Source organism: Rhinoraja longicauda, chromosome 21, assembly GCF_053455715.1.
Source record: "Rhinoraja longicauda isolate Sanriku21f chromosome 21, sRhiLon1.1, whole genome shotgun sequence".
Taxonomy (NCBI): Eukaryota; Metazoa; Chordata; class Chondrichthyes; order Rajiformes; family Arhynchobatidae; genus Rhinoraja; species Rhinoraja longicauda.
Window position 1 is genome coordinate 8,984,938 of NC_135973.1, and position 15,952 is coordinate 9,000,889.

The 15,952-nt window shown below is 46.7% G+C and overlaps 1 protein-coding gene across 1 annotated transcript in view; it reads right to left on the reverse strand.

Moving 5' to 3' along the window:
• The window catches only part of LOC144604175 (uncharacterized), a 257,398-nt gene that overhangs the window by 79,474 nt on the left and 161,972 nt on the right, over positions 1-15,952 (reverse strand). The window contains exons 40-43 of the mRNA XM_078418381.1: positions 13,790-14,019; positions 11,089-11,250; positions 9,173-9,250; positions 835-1,206 (exon numbers count right to left, since the gene is read on the reverse strand). Coding sequence (XP_078274507.1) covers positions 835-1,206; positions 9,173-9,250; positions 11,089-11,250; positions 13,790-14,019 — 842 coding nt within the window. The remainder of the gene's footprint in view (positions 1-834; positions 1,207-9,172; positions 9,251-11,088; positions 11,251-13,789; positions 14,020-15,952) is intronic.

The following is a 15,952-nucleotide window of genomic DNA, read 5'->3' on the forward strand; positions in this document are numbered from 1 at the left end:
TGATATCTTTACTGGCCTGCAAGATGTTTCTTAACACTCTGGAATGTTAAGTTTAGCTTAGTTTAGTTTAGAGATACAGCACGGAACCAGGCCCTTTGACCAGCATTCACCAGCGATCCCCGTACACTACTACTATCCTACACACTGCGGACAATTTACAATTTTTTTAACAAAGCCAATTAATCTACAAACCTGTACTTCTTAGGAATATGGGAGGAAATCGGAGCACCACCAGGATTAAAACCCATGCGGTTACAGGGAGAACGTACAAACTCCGTACAGACAGCATCCGTGGTCAGGATTGAACCCGGGTCTCTGGCGCTGTAAGACAGCAACTCTACCGCTGCGCCACCGAGCCGCCCATTATTGTGAGGGTTTACACTAACTTAAAAACTGGGCACCTTGTGGCATACATAGCAAACGAGGAAAAATAGGTGCAGGAGTAGGCCATTCGGCCCTTCGAGCCAGCACCGCCATTCACTGTGATCATGGCTGATCATCCGAAGAAGGGTCTTGACCCGAAACGTCCCTCTTCCTTCTCTCCAGAGATGCTGCCTGACCCGCTGAGTTACTGCAGCATTTTGTGCCTACCTTCGTTTTAAACCAGCATCTGCAGTTATTTCCTACACATCTAAAATCAGTACCCAGTTCCTGCTTTTTCCCCGTTACCCCTTGATTCCTTTAGCCCCAAGAGCTAAATCTAACTCACTCTTGAAAACTGGCCGGTAGAACTTAGCAGTCCGATTCAGTGACCCAAGTCCATTCTGCTTTTGTGCCAGGGCTCACGGTTACCACTGTCACAGAGTTTACAAGCTAACAGGCTGTGTTCCATACCTCAAGGGTGGGGCATCTGTTCATAAGAGAAGCCGACCAGCTGGATTTTATTCCTTCCTTTCTGCTGCCGGGACCTTTGAAGTCACCAAGAGCTCTCAAGCTACATTCCCCAAAGGAAAACTCGAGAGACGCCCCGGGCTTCTTTGCCCTGCTTGCTCGGATCAGAAGTCTGCTCTCCGTTGGCATGCCCATGGTGGCGATGGAAGGGAGAGAGTGCCTGAAACCAATGTCGATGCTGGGGCTCACAGCCCATATGGTCTGCATTTCGAGGATGGCAAACCTTTCGTCCATTCGGAGGTGACCAATGAAATCTGCTTCAAAATGGTCCGTTCTCATTGTTCCATTCAGTGAGAACCTTGCCGGCATTGCCTCCTAAAATATGAGATAAAGTTACAAAAAACGTACCCATTTTATGGAAGGTAGACGCAAAAAGCTGGGGTAACTCAGCGGGCCAGGCAGCGTCTCTGGAGAAAAGGAACAGGTGACATTTTGGGTCGAGACCCTTCTTTGGACTGAGAGTCAGGGGAGAGGGAAACGAGAGATATGGACGGCGATGTAGAGAGATATAGAACAAATGAATGAAAGTTTTGCACCTATTCCTTTCGTCTAGAGGTGCTGCCTGACCCGCTGAGTTACTCCAGCTTCTTGTGCCTATCTTCAGTTTAAACCAACATCTACAGTTCCTTCCTACTTATTTCTATTGAAAGGTTTTTTTTTTGTGCAAGGTTTTAAAGCTTCATTAAAACGCCAGAAGTTCAACTCCTGAAAACGATGAACTTCATGATTAAGACATTAATTATGTGCAACGCCAGTCTTACTAAACGGGCAACTTTATTCTTAAATTGTCCCACATGGAACAGTTGAGCCGACGTTGACACATATCTTAATGTACTTGGACAACACTTGAGGCAGTGCTGATTAATCTTGCCTGCCGCTGAATTAAAATCTCTGCAGTTTTGTTGCTCTGGCTGAGAAGTGTGAGGAGCGGCAGGAATTGTGCTTAGATAAGGCAGGTAGCGGGCAAATTGTGAGTGGTTTTGCATCAGAATCCCTTCCAATATACATGCACTTACATTAATGGTAGAAAGTGGTTCCCGTGTACAAAAGACAAAGCCACTTATCCAACATATACACCGATCAGCCAAAACATTATGACCTGATGAGCCAAAACATTGACCACCTGCCTAATATGCTGTTGGTCCTCCGTGTGCAGCCCCATACGCAGCAGGGTGCGATGCACTGTGTATTGTGACACATTCCTCCCGTGACCACCATTAAAATTTTCTGTGCCTTGTGCCACAGTAGACCTTCCGTCGGTTCGGACCAGACGGGATAGCCTTCGTTGCCCTCGCGCATCGATGAGCCTTGGGCACCCAACACCCTGTGTTGTCCCTCCTCGGACCACTGTCGGTCGGTACTCACCACTGCTGACCGGGAGCACCCCACAAGCCTTGCCGTTTCAGAGATGCTCTGACCCAGTCGTCTGGCCATAACAATTTGGCCCTTGTCGAAGTCGCTCAGGTCTTTTACTCCTGCCCATTTCTCCTGCATCCGACACATCAACTTCAAGAACTGACTGTTCACTTGCTGCCTAATATATCCCACCCCTTGACAGGTGCCATTTGTAACAAGATAATCAATGTCATTCACTTCGCCTGTCAGTGGTCATAATGTTTTGGCTGATCGGTGTATATACAAGTTCACTCATCAAGCATAGCGCACGTGTGGCATTTGTTTGGCATTGGAACATCAGAATTAGGAAGAATGGTAGGGGTTCTTCAAACCTGCTCTGCCATTCACCAAAGATCACAGCTGATCTCCTGCCTCAGTTCCTGTTTCCTGCACCATCCCCATCTGTCCACCAACGACCAGTGATCACCTCACGCACTAGCGCTGTCCTACTATCGCACTAGGGATAATGTCCTACGCACCAGGGATGATTTGCAATTTTACTGAAGCCAATTCACTTACAGACCTGTGGGTCTTCAGAGTGTGGGAGGAAACCGGAGCACCCGGAGAAAACCCACATGGTCACTGGGAGAACGTACAAACTCCATACAGACAGCACCCGCGGTCAGGATCAAACCCATGTGTCTGGCGCTGTCAGGCAGCAGCTCCACCCCTGAGCCACCGTGTCGCCTCCAGTTATCTCCAACAGACCAGCCAAGGCTTGGATAGAGTGGATGTGGAGAGGATGTTTCCACTAGTGGGAGAGTCTAGGACTAGAGGTCACAGCCTCAGAATTAAAGAACTTTTTTTTTAAGGAAGGAGATGCGGAGATCACTCAGTTCTTTTGGGTGGGTGGTTGGAGCGGTCGGAGTAGCGGCCGGGCGGTAGGTTTAGTAACCGAGCGCGGGGCTTTGTTTGGAGAGTATGACTGCCAGGGCAGTTTTTTTGTTCTGGGTGTCAGATGTGGGGAATCTGGGAGTCTGATAGTCTTCCAGACATCCACATCTGCGCCAGGTGTGACGAGATGGGGCTCCTAAGGGACCGTATTAGGAACCTGGAGCGGCAGATTGATGACCTCCGTCTGATCAGGGAGAGTGAGGAGGTTATAGATAGGAGTTACAGAGAGGTGGTCACTCCTAGACCACGGGAGGTAGACAAGTGGGTCACTGTTAGGGGGGGCAAGGAACAGAGGCAGGGACTAGGGAGTACCCCGGTGGCTGTACCCCTTGGAAATAAGTACTCCTGTTTAAGTACTGTTGGGGGGGACAGCCTACCTGGGGGCAACGACGGTGCCCGGGCCTCTGGCAAGGAGTCCGGCCCTGTTGCTCAGAAGGGTAGGGAAAGGAAGAGGAGAGCAGTAGTAATAGGGGACTCTATAGTGAGGGGGTCAGATAGGCGTTTCTGTGGACGCAGTCGGGAGACCCGGATGGTGGTTTGCCTCCCTGGTGCCGGTGTCCGGGATGTGTCTGAGCGTGTCCAGGATATCCTGAAAGGGGAGGGAGAGGAGCCAGAGGTCGTGGTACATATAGGTACCAACAATATAGGTAGGATAAGGGAAGAGGTCCTGAAAGGAGAATTCAGGGGGCTAGGAAGAGAGTTAAAAAAAAAGGACTTCCAAAGTAATAATCTCAGGCTTACTGCCTGTGCCACGCGATAGTGAGAATAGGAATGGAGTGAGGTGGAGGATAAATACGTGGCTGAGGAACTGGTGCAGGGAGCAGGGTTTCAAGTTTCTGGATCATTGGGACCTCTTCTGGGGGAAGTATGACCTGTACAAAAAGGACGGGTTGCATCTGAACCCGAGGGGAACCAATATCCTGGCGGGGAGATTTGCTAAAATAACTGCGGAGACTTTAAACTAGTACGGTTGGGGGGAGGGACTCAAACACAGATAGCTAATAGGCAGTGTGTGAGGCAGGAGGCAGAAAAGGGAAACACTCAGACCCAATATGTAGGAGAGAAAGAAGGGAAAAGAAATAAACTGAGAATAAGAAATGATGGGTCCCTTAAATGTGTATATTTTAATGCTAGGAGCATTGTAAGAAAGGTGGATGAGCTTAGAGCCTGGATTGACATCTGGAAGTATGATGTTGTGGCGATCAGTGAAACATGGTTGCAGGAGGGTTGCGATTAGCAATTAAATATTCCAGGATTTCATTGTTTCAGATGTGATAGAATCGGAGGGGCAAGAGGTGGGGGTGTTGCATTGCTTGTCAGGGTGGATATCACAGCAGTGCTTTGGCAGGACAGACTAGAAGGCTCGATTAAGGAGGCTGTTTGGGTGGAACTCAGAAATGAGAAAGGTTTAGCAACACTTATAGGGGTGTATTATAGACCGCCAAATAGGGAACGAGAATTGGAAGAGCAAATATGTAAGGAGATAGCAGATATTAGTAGTAAGCACAGAGTGGTGATTGTGGGTGATTTCAATTTTCCGTATATAGACTGGGAATCACATTCTGTTAAAGGGCTGGATGGTTTGGAGTTTGTAAAATGTGTGCAGGATAGTTTTTTGCAGCAATACGTAGAGGTACCTACCAGAGAAGGGGCAGTGTTGGACCTCCTGTTAGGAAATGAGATGGGTCAGGTGACGGAGGTATGTGTTGAGGAGCACTTTGGGTCTAGTGATCACAATGCCATTAGTTTTAATATCATTATGGAGAAGGTCAAATCTGGACCAAGGGTTGAGATTTTGGATTGGAGAAAGGCTAATTTTGAGGAGATGAGAAAGGATTTAAAAGGAGTGAAATGGAAATTGTTGTTTTATGAAAAGGATATAATAGAGAAATGGAGGATATTTAAAGGTGAAATTTTGAGAGTACAGAGTCTTTATGTCCCTGTTCGGTGGAAAGGAAAGAATAATAATTTGAAAGAGCCGTGGTTTTCCAGGGAAATTGAACACTTAGTTTGGAAAAAGAGGGAGATATACAATAAATATAAGCGGCAGGGAGTAAATGAGGTTCTTGAGGAATATAAAGAATGTAAAAGGAATCTTAAAAAGGAAATTAGAAAAGCGAAAAAAAGATATGAGGCTGCTTTGGCAAGTAATGTAAAAGTAAACCCCAAGGGGTTCTACAGATATGTCAATAGCAAAAGGATAGTGAGGGATAAAATTGGTCCATTAGAGAGTCAGAGTGGACAGCTATGTGCTGAGCCGGAAGAAATGGGGGAGATATTAAACAATTTCTTTTCTTCGGTATTTACCGAGGAGAAGGATATTGAATTATGTGAGGTAAGCGAAACAAGTAGAGTAGTGATGGAAATTAGGAGGATTAAAGAAGAGGAGGTACGGACACTTTTGAAGAATATAAAAGTGGATAAGTCTCCAGGTCCTGATAGGATATTCCCTAGGACATTGAGGGAAGTTAGTGCAGAAATAGCAGGGGCTATGACGGAAATATTTCAAACGTCATTAGAAACAGGGATGGTGCCGGAAGATTGGCGCATTGCGCATGTTGTGCCTTTGTTTAAAAAAGGTTCTAAAAGTAAACCTAGCAATTATAGACCTATTAGTTTGACGTCTGTGGTGGGAAAATTAATGGAAAAGATACTTAGGGACAATATATATAATTATTTGGATAATCAAGGCCTGATTAGAAACAGTCAACATGGATTTGTGCCTGGAAGGTCATGTTTGACTAATCTTCTTGAATTTTTTGAAGAGGTTACCAGGGAAATTGATAAGGGCAAGGCTGTGGATGTTGTCTATATGGACTTCAGTAAGGCATTTGACAAGGTTCCACATGGAAGGTTGATTAAGAAGGTTAAATCGTTGGGTATTAATAGTGAGGTTGCAAGATGGATTCAACAATGGCTGAATGGGAGATACCAGAGGGTAACGGTTGACAATTGTATGTCAGGTTGGAGGCCAGTGTCTAGTGGAGTGCCCCAAGGATCTGTGTTGGGTCCACTGTTGTTTGTCATTTACATTAATGATCTGGATGATGGTGTGGCAAATTGGATTAGTAAATATGCAGATGATACTAAGATAGGTGGAGTAGTTGATAGTGAGGTAGATTTTCAAAGTCTACAGAGAGACTTGGGCCTTTTGGAAGGGTGGGCTGAAAGATGGCAGATGGAATTTAATGCTGATAAGTGTGAGGTGCTGCATTTTGGTAGGACAAATCAAAATAGGACGTACAGGGTAAATGGTAGGGAATTGAGGAATGCAGTGGAACAGAGGGATCTGGGAATAACTGTGCATTGTTCCCTGAAGGTGGAATCTCATGTGGATAGGGTGGTGAAGAAGGCGTTTGGTATGCTTGCCTTTATAAATCAGAGCATCGAGTATAGAAGTTGGGATGTAATGTTGAAATTGTACAGGGCATTGGTGAGGCCGAATCTGGAGTATGGTGTGCAGTTCTGGTCGCCAAATTATAGGAAGGATGTCGACAAAATGGAGAGGGTACAGAGGAGATTTACTAGAATGTTGCCTGGGTTTCAGCACTTAGGCTACAGAGAGAGGTTGAACAGGTTGGGTCTTTATTCTTTGGAGCGTAGAAGGTTGAGGGGGGACTTGATAGAGGTTTTTAAAATTTTGAGAGGGACGGACAGAGTTGACGTGGGTAGGCTTTTCCCTTTGAGAGTGGGGAAGATTCCAACAAGGGGACATAGCTTCAGAATTGAGGGACAAAGGTTTAGGGGTAACATGAGGGGGAACTTCTTTACTCAGAGGGTTGTGGCTGTATGGAATGGGCTTCCGGTGGAAGTGGTGGAGGCTGGCTCGATTTTATTATTTAAAAGTAAATTGGATAGGTATATGGATAGGAGGGGATTGGAGGGTTATGGTCTGAGTGCAGGTAGATGAGACTAGGTCAGGGAGAATGGTCGGCGTGGACTGGTAGGGCCGGACAGGCCTGTTTCCATGCTGTAGTTGTTATATGTTATATGTTATATGTTTAGTCAGAGGGTGGTGAATCTGTGGAATTCATTGCCACAGAAGGCTGTCGAGGCCAAGTCAGTGGATATTTTTAAGGCAGAAATAGATGGATTCTTGATTAGTGCGGGTGTCAGAGGTTGTGGGGAGAAGGCAGGAGAATGGGGTTAGGAGGGAGAGATAGATCAGCCACGATTGAATGGCGGAGTAGACTTGCTGGGGCGAATGGCATAATTCTACTATTCCTTACGACCGTATGATTTCCCTTTTATATATCCATGCTGACTCTGACTATAGGAGCTTCCTGACTTCTTAAGCTTTGCACGTGACAGCACTTAAATCAGCCCGATCGTTTATGTGAAGAAAAAATGTCTCTGTGGTTGGGAAATCTAAACCAACAACCGGTGGGAAACCTTCACCCAAATCCTTGAGAGCAATTTAGCAGTTTCCACAGTTCAAATCTGGTTTCCATCTAAGCTGGCAAAGATCAGGGAGGATCATGTTAAATGGCAGCAGCGATGTAAATCAATACTGGCAGTCTGCTCGGACATTTCAGTCGTGATGAAATGCACATCAAACATTGACAGATTGCATTCTGATGTACACAAGAATAAAAACTGCCTGCAAAATTGTTTCATTCCCGAGAGCAAATGAAACCAGGTGATGATCTACCTTTCCGGGTTGGAAAGATAGATCAGCCACGACTGAATGGCGGAATAGGCTTGATGGGCCAAATGGCCTAATTCTGCTCCTGTAACTTACGAGCTATCATTGGTGTGCTTCATGTTTAACTGAAGCACGCACGCACGCACACGCGCGCACACAACAGCATTGGTTTTAGCCTGTTAGTTTTTCATTCATGAAGCCGCTCGGTCACAGCTTAAAATGTCGGGCAGAACTGGAGGGAAGCAATGAAGGTGATCAAAAATATCGAAACAAGTGCACTCGTGTGGGCACTAGTTTCCTTTCTACCTCTAAGTAAGGGCACTGACGGGCAATTTCCAAGTTCCACTCTGTGACGGTGCCCTTGGCAAGATGGCTGCTCGCAGTAACTCTGCAGGACCCCGCCGTGGCTTCCAGACTGAGGTCCGCGTTGTCATCGAATGCGGCCACCACAGCGATGACCCTGTTGCGGTCCGGTATTCCCGAGAGTCTCCACGTGGGAACGGCGTGCTGGAGGAACAAGTCCAACCGGTTCCTCCGGCCCCACGTTGCCCTCAGCTTCAGCGCCAAGGGCTTAGCGTCAAACGTCACATTTGTGGCTATTCCGACGGAGCTACTTCTGAAATATGCCACACCGTCCGATCGTATCTGTTCAGGGATCGCCAAGAACCTCAGTCGCTGCCTCAGTCTCTGCCTCACGGTCCACGTTAAGGTGGCCTTATTCCTGAAGACAAGGAGCCTCACGCTTGCGTTGAAATAGTTCTCATTGTCTTGCAGCTCCAACCTGCTCCAGTAGAGGTTGTCTTTGACCTCTCCATCTGCATGGAGGGAAAATCTCTTTTCTCTCTCAGTCCTCCCATCCTTCACCCCGTGCTCCCATCTGACTTTGGCGCCGTAGGAACCAGCGCATGTTGTGGCAAGGTCCAGCAGAACAAACGCATTTCTGGACACAGCTCTGAGCGACCCTGTTGAATGGCAGCCCTTTGGTCTCACCAAGCCTCTGATTTCCAAAGAGTTATTGGGGGATCTACTACCTGGTCTGAGATAGGAACCCACCCAGTACCACTCGAGATCCGGCTTGTTAGAAAGTACACCGTCTAATACCATTCTATGGCCGCCTACCTTGAGCTGAAACCTGGCCATTTGTTTATGTGCGTCATGGTTGTAAAAGGTCAGCAATTCTGCACTACCTGGGAGCCCCAGTAATTTGAGCGTGTGAATGAGCCTTGCTCTTAACTCCCACCTTGGTACTGAGCCCATGCAGCCGTCAAAGCTGAGACCCCGCTTGTCGTGTCTAATTTCCAGAATGGAGCAATACTTGTGGCGACGTTTGGAGAGAGAAATCTGTACCTCAAAAGGCTTCATGCCAACAGTTCCAGAGCAGTGTCCCAAGAGGAGGTTTTGGGAGGCTTCACCGCTGCAGTTTACCTGCAAAGACACAGAGAACACAATAAGCAGGTAGCTCAGTGGGTTGAGAGGCAGGAAAGGGAAACGGTGGTACAAGAAAACTGCAGATGCTGGAATCTTGAACAAATTGCTGGAATAACTCGGCCAGTCAGGCAGCGTCTGTGGAGGAATGAATACCCAGCTTTTCCGGTCTTCTTCGGAGCCTTTTTCAGACTTGAGGGCGAGGACAACTTCTGCCAGGAGGTGGAGAGTGATAATCGAGGGGAGGGGGGGGGGGGGAAAGAGTATGTTAACATTTCCCTTCCACTAAAATTAAATCACTGGGTCTTTTCGTTGCTTTCCCATTCCCCGGTGCTGCCCCCAATCCAACTGTCCACACAACACTGTTTGGAAAGCACTGGAAGATCTGCGTTCACAACGCAAGGCTCTGAAAATACGCAAGTTTGGCTAAGCGCAGAGCAACCTTTGGTCATAGAAACATAGAACATAGGTGCTGGAAGAGGCCATTTGGCCCTTCGAGCCAGCACCGCCATTCATTGTGATCATGGCTGATCGTCCACAATCAGTGACCCGTGCCTGCCTTCTCCCCATACCCCTTGATTCCACTAGCCCCGAGAGCTCTATCTAACTCTCTTTTAAAATTCATCCAGTCAATTGGCCTCCACTGCCTTCTGTGGCAGAGAATTCCACAAATCCACAACTCTCTGGGTGAAAACGTTTTTTTCTCACCTCAGTTTTAAATGGCCTCCCCTTTATTCTTAGATTGTGGCCCCTGGTTCTGGTTCTTAGACTGTGACCCCTGGTTCCTGGTCCTGGCATTCCAATTTAGAACACACACTCCCAACACATCTAACCAGTGCATAATATCAAACATATATCAATGGTAGCATTACGGGTATGCATGCTACTGCATTTTATTATTTCCCCAGTGGCATGTCCAGTATTATAACTACAATTTACTGTATGCGTCTTGTCATTGTGCACACTATTGCCACATGGATAGGAAAGGTTTAGAGGAATGTGGGCCAGACAGAGGCAGGTGGCACGAGTGGAAATGGATCATCTTTGGTTGGCATGGGCAAGTTGATCTGATGTGCATGCATCCGTGCTGTTTGTCACTGTCTTCGTCCACTATACCAGTCCACACCAGCTGTATTGAGAAAAGAATTTTGCTTCTGATTTGAAAACACTTAAAGTGAATGCATACATCACCACAGAAAGGCTTCTAGCCTTTCTAATGAAAATGTTCCATAATATTCTAAACTATACTAATAAGTCAGCTTCATAAATGAGCAGCTCTACTGGGGTTCCTGGAATGGGTCCAATTTTTTTGCACGACTTTGATGCAAAAATACCTTTTCGTTTGTCAATGCTACCGGAACTTAACTGCAACGGGAATGAAAAAAAAACACAGTAATTCGTAAATTGATGCCAGGAAAAAAATATATAGACTTGTTACTTTTAGAAGTCAAAAGAAGTCAAAAGATGGATCCTTTTTGGGATGACACCACTCGCCCTTCCGGAACCATCCTGCCGTCCTGGTCATCTGTTACCGCCCTGATTTGTCCTGGTCTTTCCCTGCTTCCAGTTCCTCCCAGCTACAGTCAGTCCGAAGAAGGATCCCAACCAGATACTTTGCCAATCCATTTTCTCCAGAGATGCTGCCTGGCCCGCTCAGTCACTCTAGCATTGTGTGTCTATCAAGGCGATAAACCAGCATCTGCAGATCACTTTTATTACATTTTTAAAAAAATTATGTTTATCTGTTAAATATGCACATGGATCTGAATGTGTGTTGTTGACACTTGACGTAAAGGATCCAAGAGCTGGTGTCTTCCACATGTCAGTCCCGACCCTACCTGTATGGTCGCTGGTATTTGATTGGCCAACACTGTTATATCATGGTCAAATGATAAGAAGACCTCCCTCGTTCTCACGGTACTCCTCTGCTCTATGGCTGCCCTGAGGTGTTGCTTCTCCAGTCTCACATTCACGTCGGCAATATATCCATTCCTCAGATTCTGCATAGGGGAAAAGACAGGTATTTAAATTGAGGAATAACAAACCTAAAACACTTTCTTTTAAAGAACAGGATGACACAGTGGAGTTGCTGCCTTACAGCAACAGAGACCCTGATTCGATCCTGACTACGGGTGCTGTCTGTACGGAGTTTGTACCTTCTCCCCGTGACCAAGTGGGTTCCCTCTGGGTGCTCCGGTTTCCTCCCACACTCCAAAGACTCACAGGTTTGTAGGTTAATCGGCTTTGGTAAAAAATCTGCCACAGGCAATGATGGTCCAGTTTTATACTGCCATCATGGAGTGTGTCCTCACCTTCTCCATCATGGTCTGGTTTGGCTCAGCCACCGAGCACGACATCCGGAGGCTGCAACGAATCGTTCGATCAGCAGAGAAGGTTGTTGGCTGCAACCTTCCCCCCATTGACGAACTGTACACTGCAAGGGCCAGGAAGCGAGCGGGCAAGATCATCTCTGACCCCTCTCACCCTGGCCACAAACTCTTTGAAGCACTTCCCTCTGGAAGGCGACTCCAGACTGTCAAAGCAGCCACAGCCAGACATAAAAACAGTTTTTTCTCCACGAGCAGTAGCTCAACTCAACAACCAAAAGTCTGTAGCCTCCTTTTGCTCTGGTATTTTATTTCATTCTTCACACGTTTAACTAGTAGGACTAGATGTTAGGGATTGTAACATCTAGTCCTACTAATCAATTAATGTTTTATTCTTAATTGTCTTCCCGCTTGTCTTTGGGATGTGGAAGGAAACCGGAGAGCATGGAGAAAACCCATGTGGTCACTGGGAGAACGTGCAAACTCCACGTGTCCAGATCAGGATCGGGCCTTCATTCCTCGGAGCGCAGGAGGATAAGGGGTGATCTTATAGAGGAATACAAAATCACGAGAGAAATAGACTGGGTAAACGCACAGAGCCTATTGTCCAGAACAAGGGAATCAAAAACCAGAGGACATTGGTTTAAGGTGAGGGGGGGGGGGGGGGGGGGGGAGATTTATTGGGAATCTGAGGGGGAACTTTTTTACACAGAGTGGTGGGTGTTTGGAACAAGCTGCCGGAGGAGGTAGTTGAGGCAGGTACTATCCCAACGTTTAAGAAACATTTAGATGGATACATGGGTAGAATGGATTTACAGGGACAAGGACCAAAAGCAGGCAGGTAGGACTAGTATAGAAGGGGCATGTTGGTCGACTTGGGCAAGTTGGGCTGAAGGACCTGTTTCCACGACTGTATGATTCCTTTGAACTTGTCTCGGATGCTATGAGGCAGATCTAGTAGCCGTGCCACTATTCTAAGAAATGTACTGACATACAAACATATAGATTCATAAGATCTTTTTAAGAGGTAGATATTCCAATGAGTTTATGCAATTACCAGCACATTTGGACACCAACATTACATTTGACCCACTCCGACGAACCTTCACGACTAACATTAACCTTTACTTGTACGGCTTCTCACCCAAACAGCAGCAGCATTTCCTTTCAGCATATTTGTTCAAGATACCACGCTGAACACTGACTTAAGAATCAACATCAGGATCGATTTAGATTTCTAGGAAAATCAATGAAGCAGGGCCAAGGAGGACAAAGTTGCAGAGGTTTCAAAAGAAGAAAGTGTGGATGGACTGTCTGCGACCAGAATTCATAGCCTGAGGATTAAAGGACGTTCCTTTAGGAAGGAGATGAGGAAGAATTTCTTTAGTCAGAAGGTGATGAATCTGTGGAATTCATTGGCACAGAAGGCTGCGGAGGACAAGTCAATAGATATTTTTAAGGCAGAGATAGAAAGATTCTTGGTTAGTGCAGGTGTCAGGGGTTATGGGGAGAAGGCAGGAGAATGGGGTTGAGAGGGAGAGACAGATCAGCATTGATTGAATGGCGGAGTAGACTTGATGGGCCAAATTCTCCTCTTGTCACTTATGAACTTATAAAACTAAACTAGACATTCGGCACTCATAGAAACATAGAAAGAAAGATAGAAAGTAGGTGCAGGAGTAGGCCATTCGGCCCTTCGAGCCTGCACCGCCATTCAATATGATCATGGCTGATCATCCAACTCAGTATCCTGTACCTGCCTTCTCTCCATACCCCCTGATCCCTTTAGCCACAAGGGCCACATCTAACTCCCTCTTAAATATAGCCAATGAACTGGCCTCAACTACCTTCTGTGGCAGAGAATTCCACAGATTCACCACTCTCTGTGTGAAAAAAAACGTTCTCATCTCGGTCCTAAAAGACTTCCCCCTTATCTTTAAACTGTGACCCCTTGTTCTGGACTTCCCCAACATCGGGAACAATCTTCCTGCATCTAGCCTGTCCAACCCCTTAAGAATTTTGTAAGTTTCTATAAGATCCCCCCTCAATCTTCTAAATTCCAGCGAGTACCAGTCAAATGAAGTGCACTGCATACTCTCCACTGTTGGAATGTGAATCCTCACCTCCTCTCTGCTCACATAGTTAGCGGTGACATTGCCACTAGGCCTGGCCAGTGTTGATTCTTGCCCAAGGAGGTAATACTTGTGCTCACCTGATAGTGATAGGTTCCAGTGGATGAGAACGGAAGGCCAAGTCTTGCCAGCTCCCCCACACTGTGCAGGAAACCGGCGGCAACCTGGTAAACGGGCTTGCCCGTAAACGTTCTTTCCATCTCCACAGACGCTTGGACGTGTTTGCTGCCGCTTTGTGCTTCAATTTTAACGGCACGGTGGTTATTCACATGGTCGTAGCTGAGAGAGAGCTCCCCGTCTGCAGGTAAGCCTGGGCATTAAAATTCACAGTTAGAGTCATGGAGTTGTACAGCACTCTATGGAAACAGGTCCTTCGGCCCAACTTGACCATTGATCACAAATGGCGCCCATTGATGAGGCACAGACACACTTTCTTTAAAAGACAAATGATAATCTGCAAATGATAATCGTATCATCATATCATATATATACAGCCGGAAACAGGCCTTTTCGGCCCTCCAAGTCCGTGCCGCCCAGCGATCCCCGTACATTAACACTATCCTACACCCACTAGGGACAATTTTTACATTTACCCAGCCAATTAACCTACATACCTGTACGTCTTTGGAGTGTGGGAGAAAACCGAAGATCTCGGAGAAAACCCACGCAGGTCACGGGGAGAACGTACAAACTCCGTACAGTGCAGCACCCGTAGTCAGGATCGAACCTGAGTCTCCGGCGCTGCATTCGCTGTAAAGCAGCAACTTTACCGCTGCGCTACCGTGCCGCCATGCATGGAGTCATGCAGTGCGGAAACAGGCCCTTCCGCCCAAACATTGGAGAAGACCACCCATCAATGGTCAGGCCTTGTCCTGCCCTCCTTTTCTCAATGTTCTCCCCCCCCCCCCCCACTACAATGAATCTGAAGGAGGGTCCTGAGCCAAAACGTCACCTGTACATGCCTTCAACGTTCCAGAGATGTCTTCCCATTGAGTTACTCCAGCACTATACGTCTTTTTTTTTGGTGTTGTAAATCAGCACCTGCAGTTCATTGTGTCCCCATTCATTTCAATACAGTTGTTCACACTGATTATAAAAAGGCCAGTGCACAACGCCTTTTTTTTCTTCTTTGTTTCTAATTAATTTCAGGTAGGTGAAGATACTTTCAAATAGTTCATTCTTGTTTTATGTTAATAACTTATTTAAACCATTTGAATTGCTTTTAAATGGATCTGATTACTGTCAAGGGAGTCTATTCACAAAATGCTGGAGTAACTCAGCAGGTCAGGCAGCATCTCGGGAGAGAAGGAATGGGTGACGTTTCGGGTCGAGACCCTTCTTCAGACTGATGTCAGGGGGGCGGGACAAAGGAAGGATATAGGTGGAGACAGGAAGATAGAGGGAGATCTGGGAAGGAGGAGGGGAAGAGAGGGACAGAGGAACTATCTAAAGTTGGAGAAGTCGATGTTGATACTACAAGGGAGTCTAGTTTGTTTGACTGTCATAGGTCCCAAAACAGAACGATGGCGTTCTCATTTGCAGCAACACAACAGATATTAAACATCGTACTCCGTAAAACCCATAATAAGCGAAAGAAAAGTTCAGTGGGTATAATAGTGCAAAGGGAAGAAAAATGCTCCCAAGTCTTGGTAGTTCAGAGCTTATTTGGAGGTTGTAGTGTTTCGTAGCCTGACTGTTGTGGGGAAGAAGCTGCTGCTGAACCTGGGCGATACAGTTTTCAGGCTCCGGCATCTTCTTCCCGATGGCAGGAGTGAAATGAGAGTGTGGCCAACCAAGATACTAGAGGAACAAGATGGACCACTCCATTGAAATCGCCTACACTGATGTGCAGTACGCAAAGGAGCCATTTTGGTCGGCAAAACCCGCCCTTCGCTCTGCCTCTCGCTGTGTAATCAGTGGGGGATCAGTATGTGTGATGATACCATTAAAATGCAGAATATATCTCATTTATCAATTCACAGATCTTTGTTATTTTTCTTTAAAAATGTTCCTGCAAGTTTCCGCCTACTAAAATGGCGTCATGACGTACTACGGTTTTGAGGGTCGAGTGGTCTATCTTGTTCCTCTAGTATCTTTGGTGGCCAGGTGGGTGTGGGTCTCTGATGATGCTGGCTGTCTTTTGGAGGCAGTGACTCTCGTCGCTCCCATTGATGGAGGGGGAGGTCAGTACCCGTGAAAGGGCTGGGCAGTGTTTGCCACTTTTTGCAATCCTCTTCGTTCCT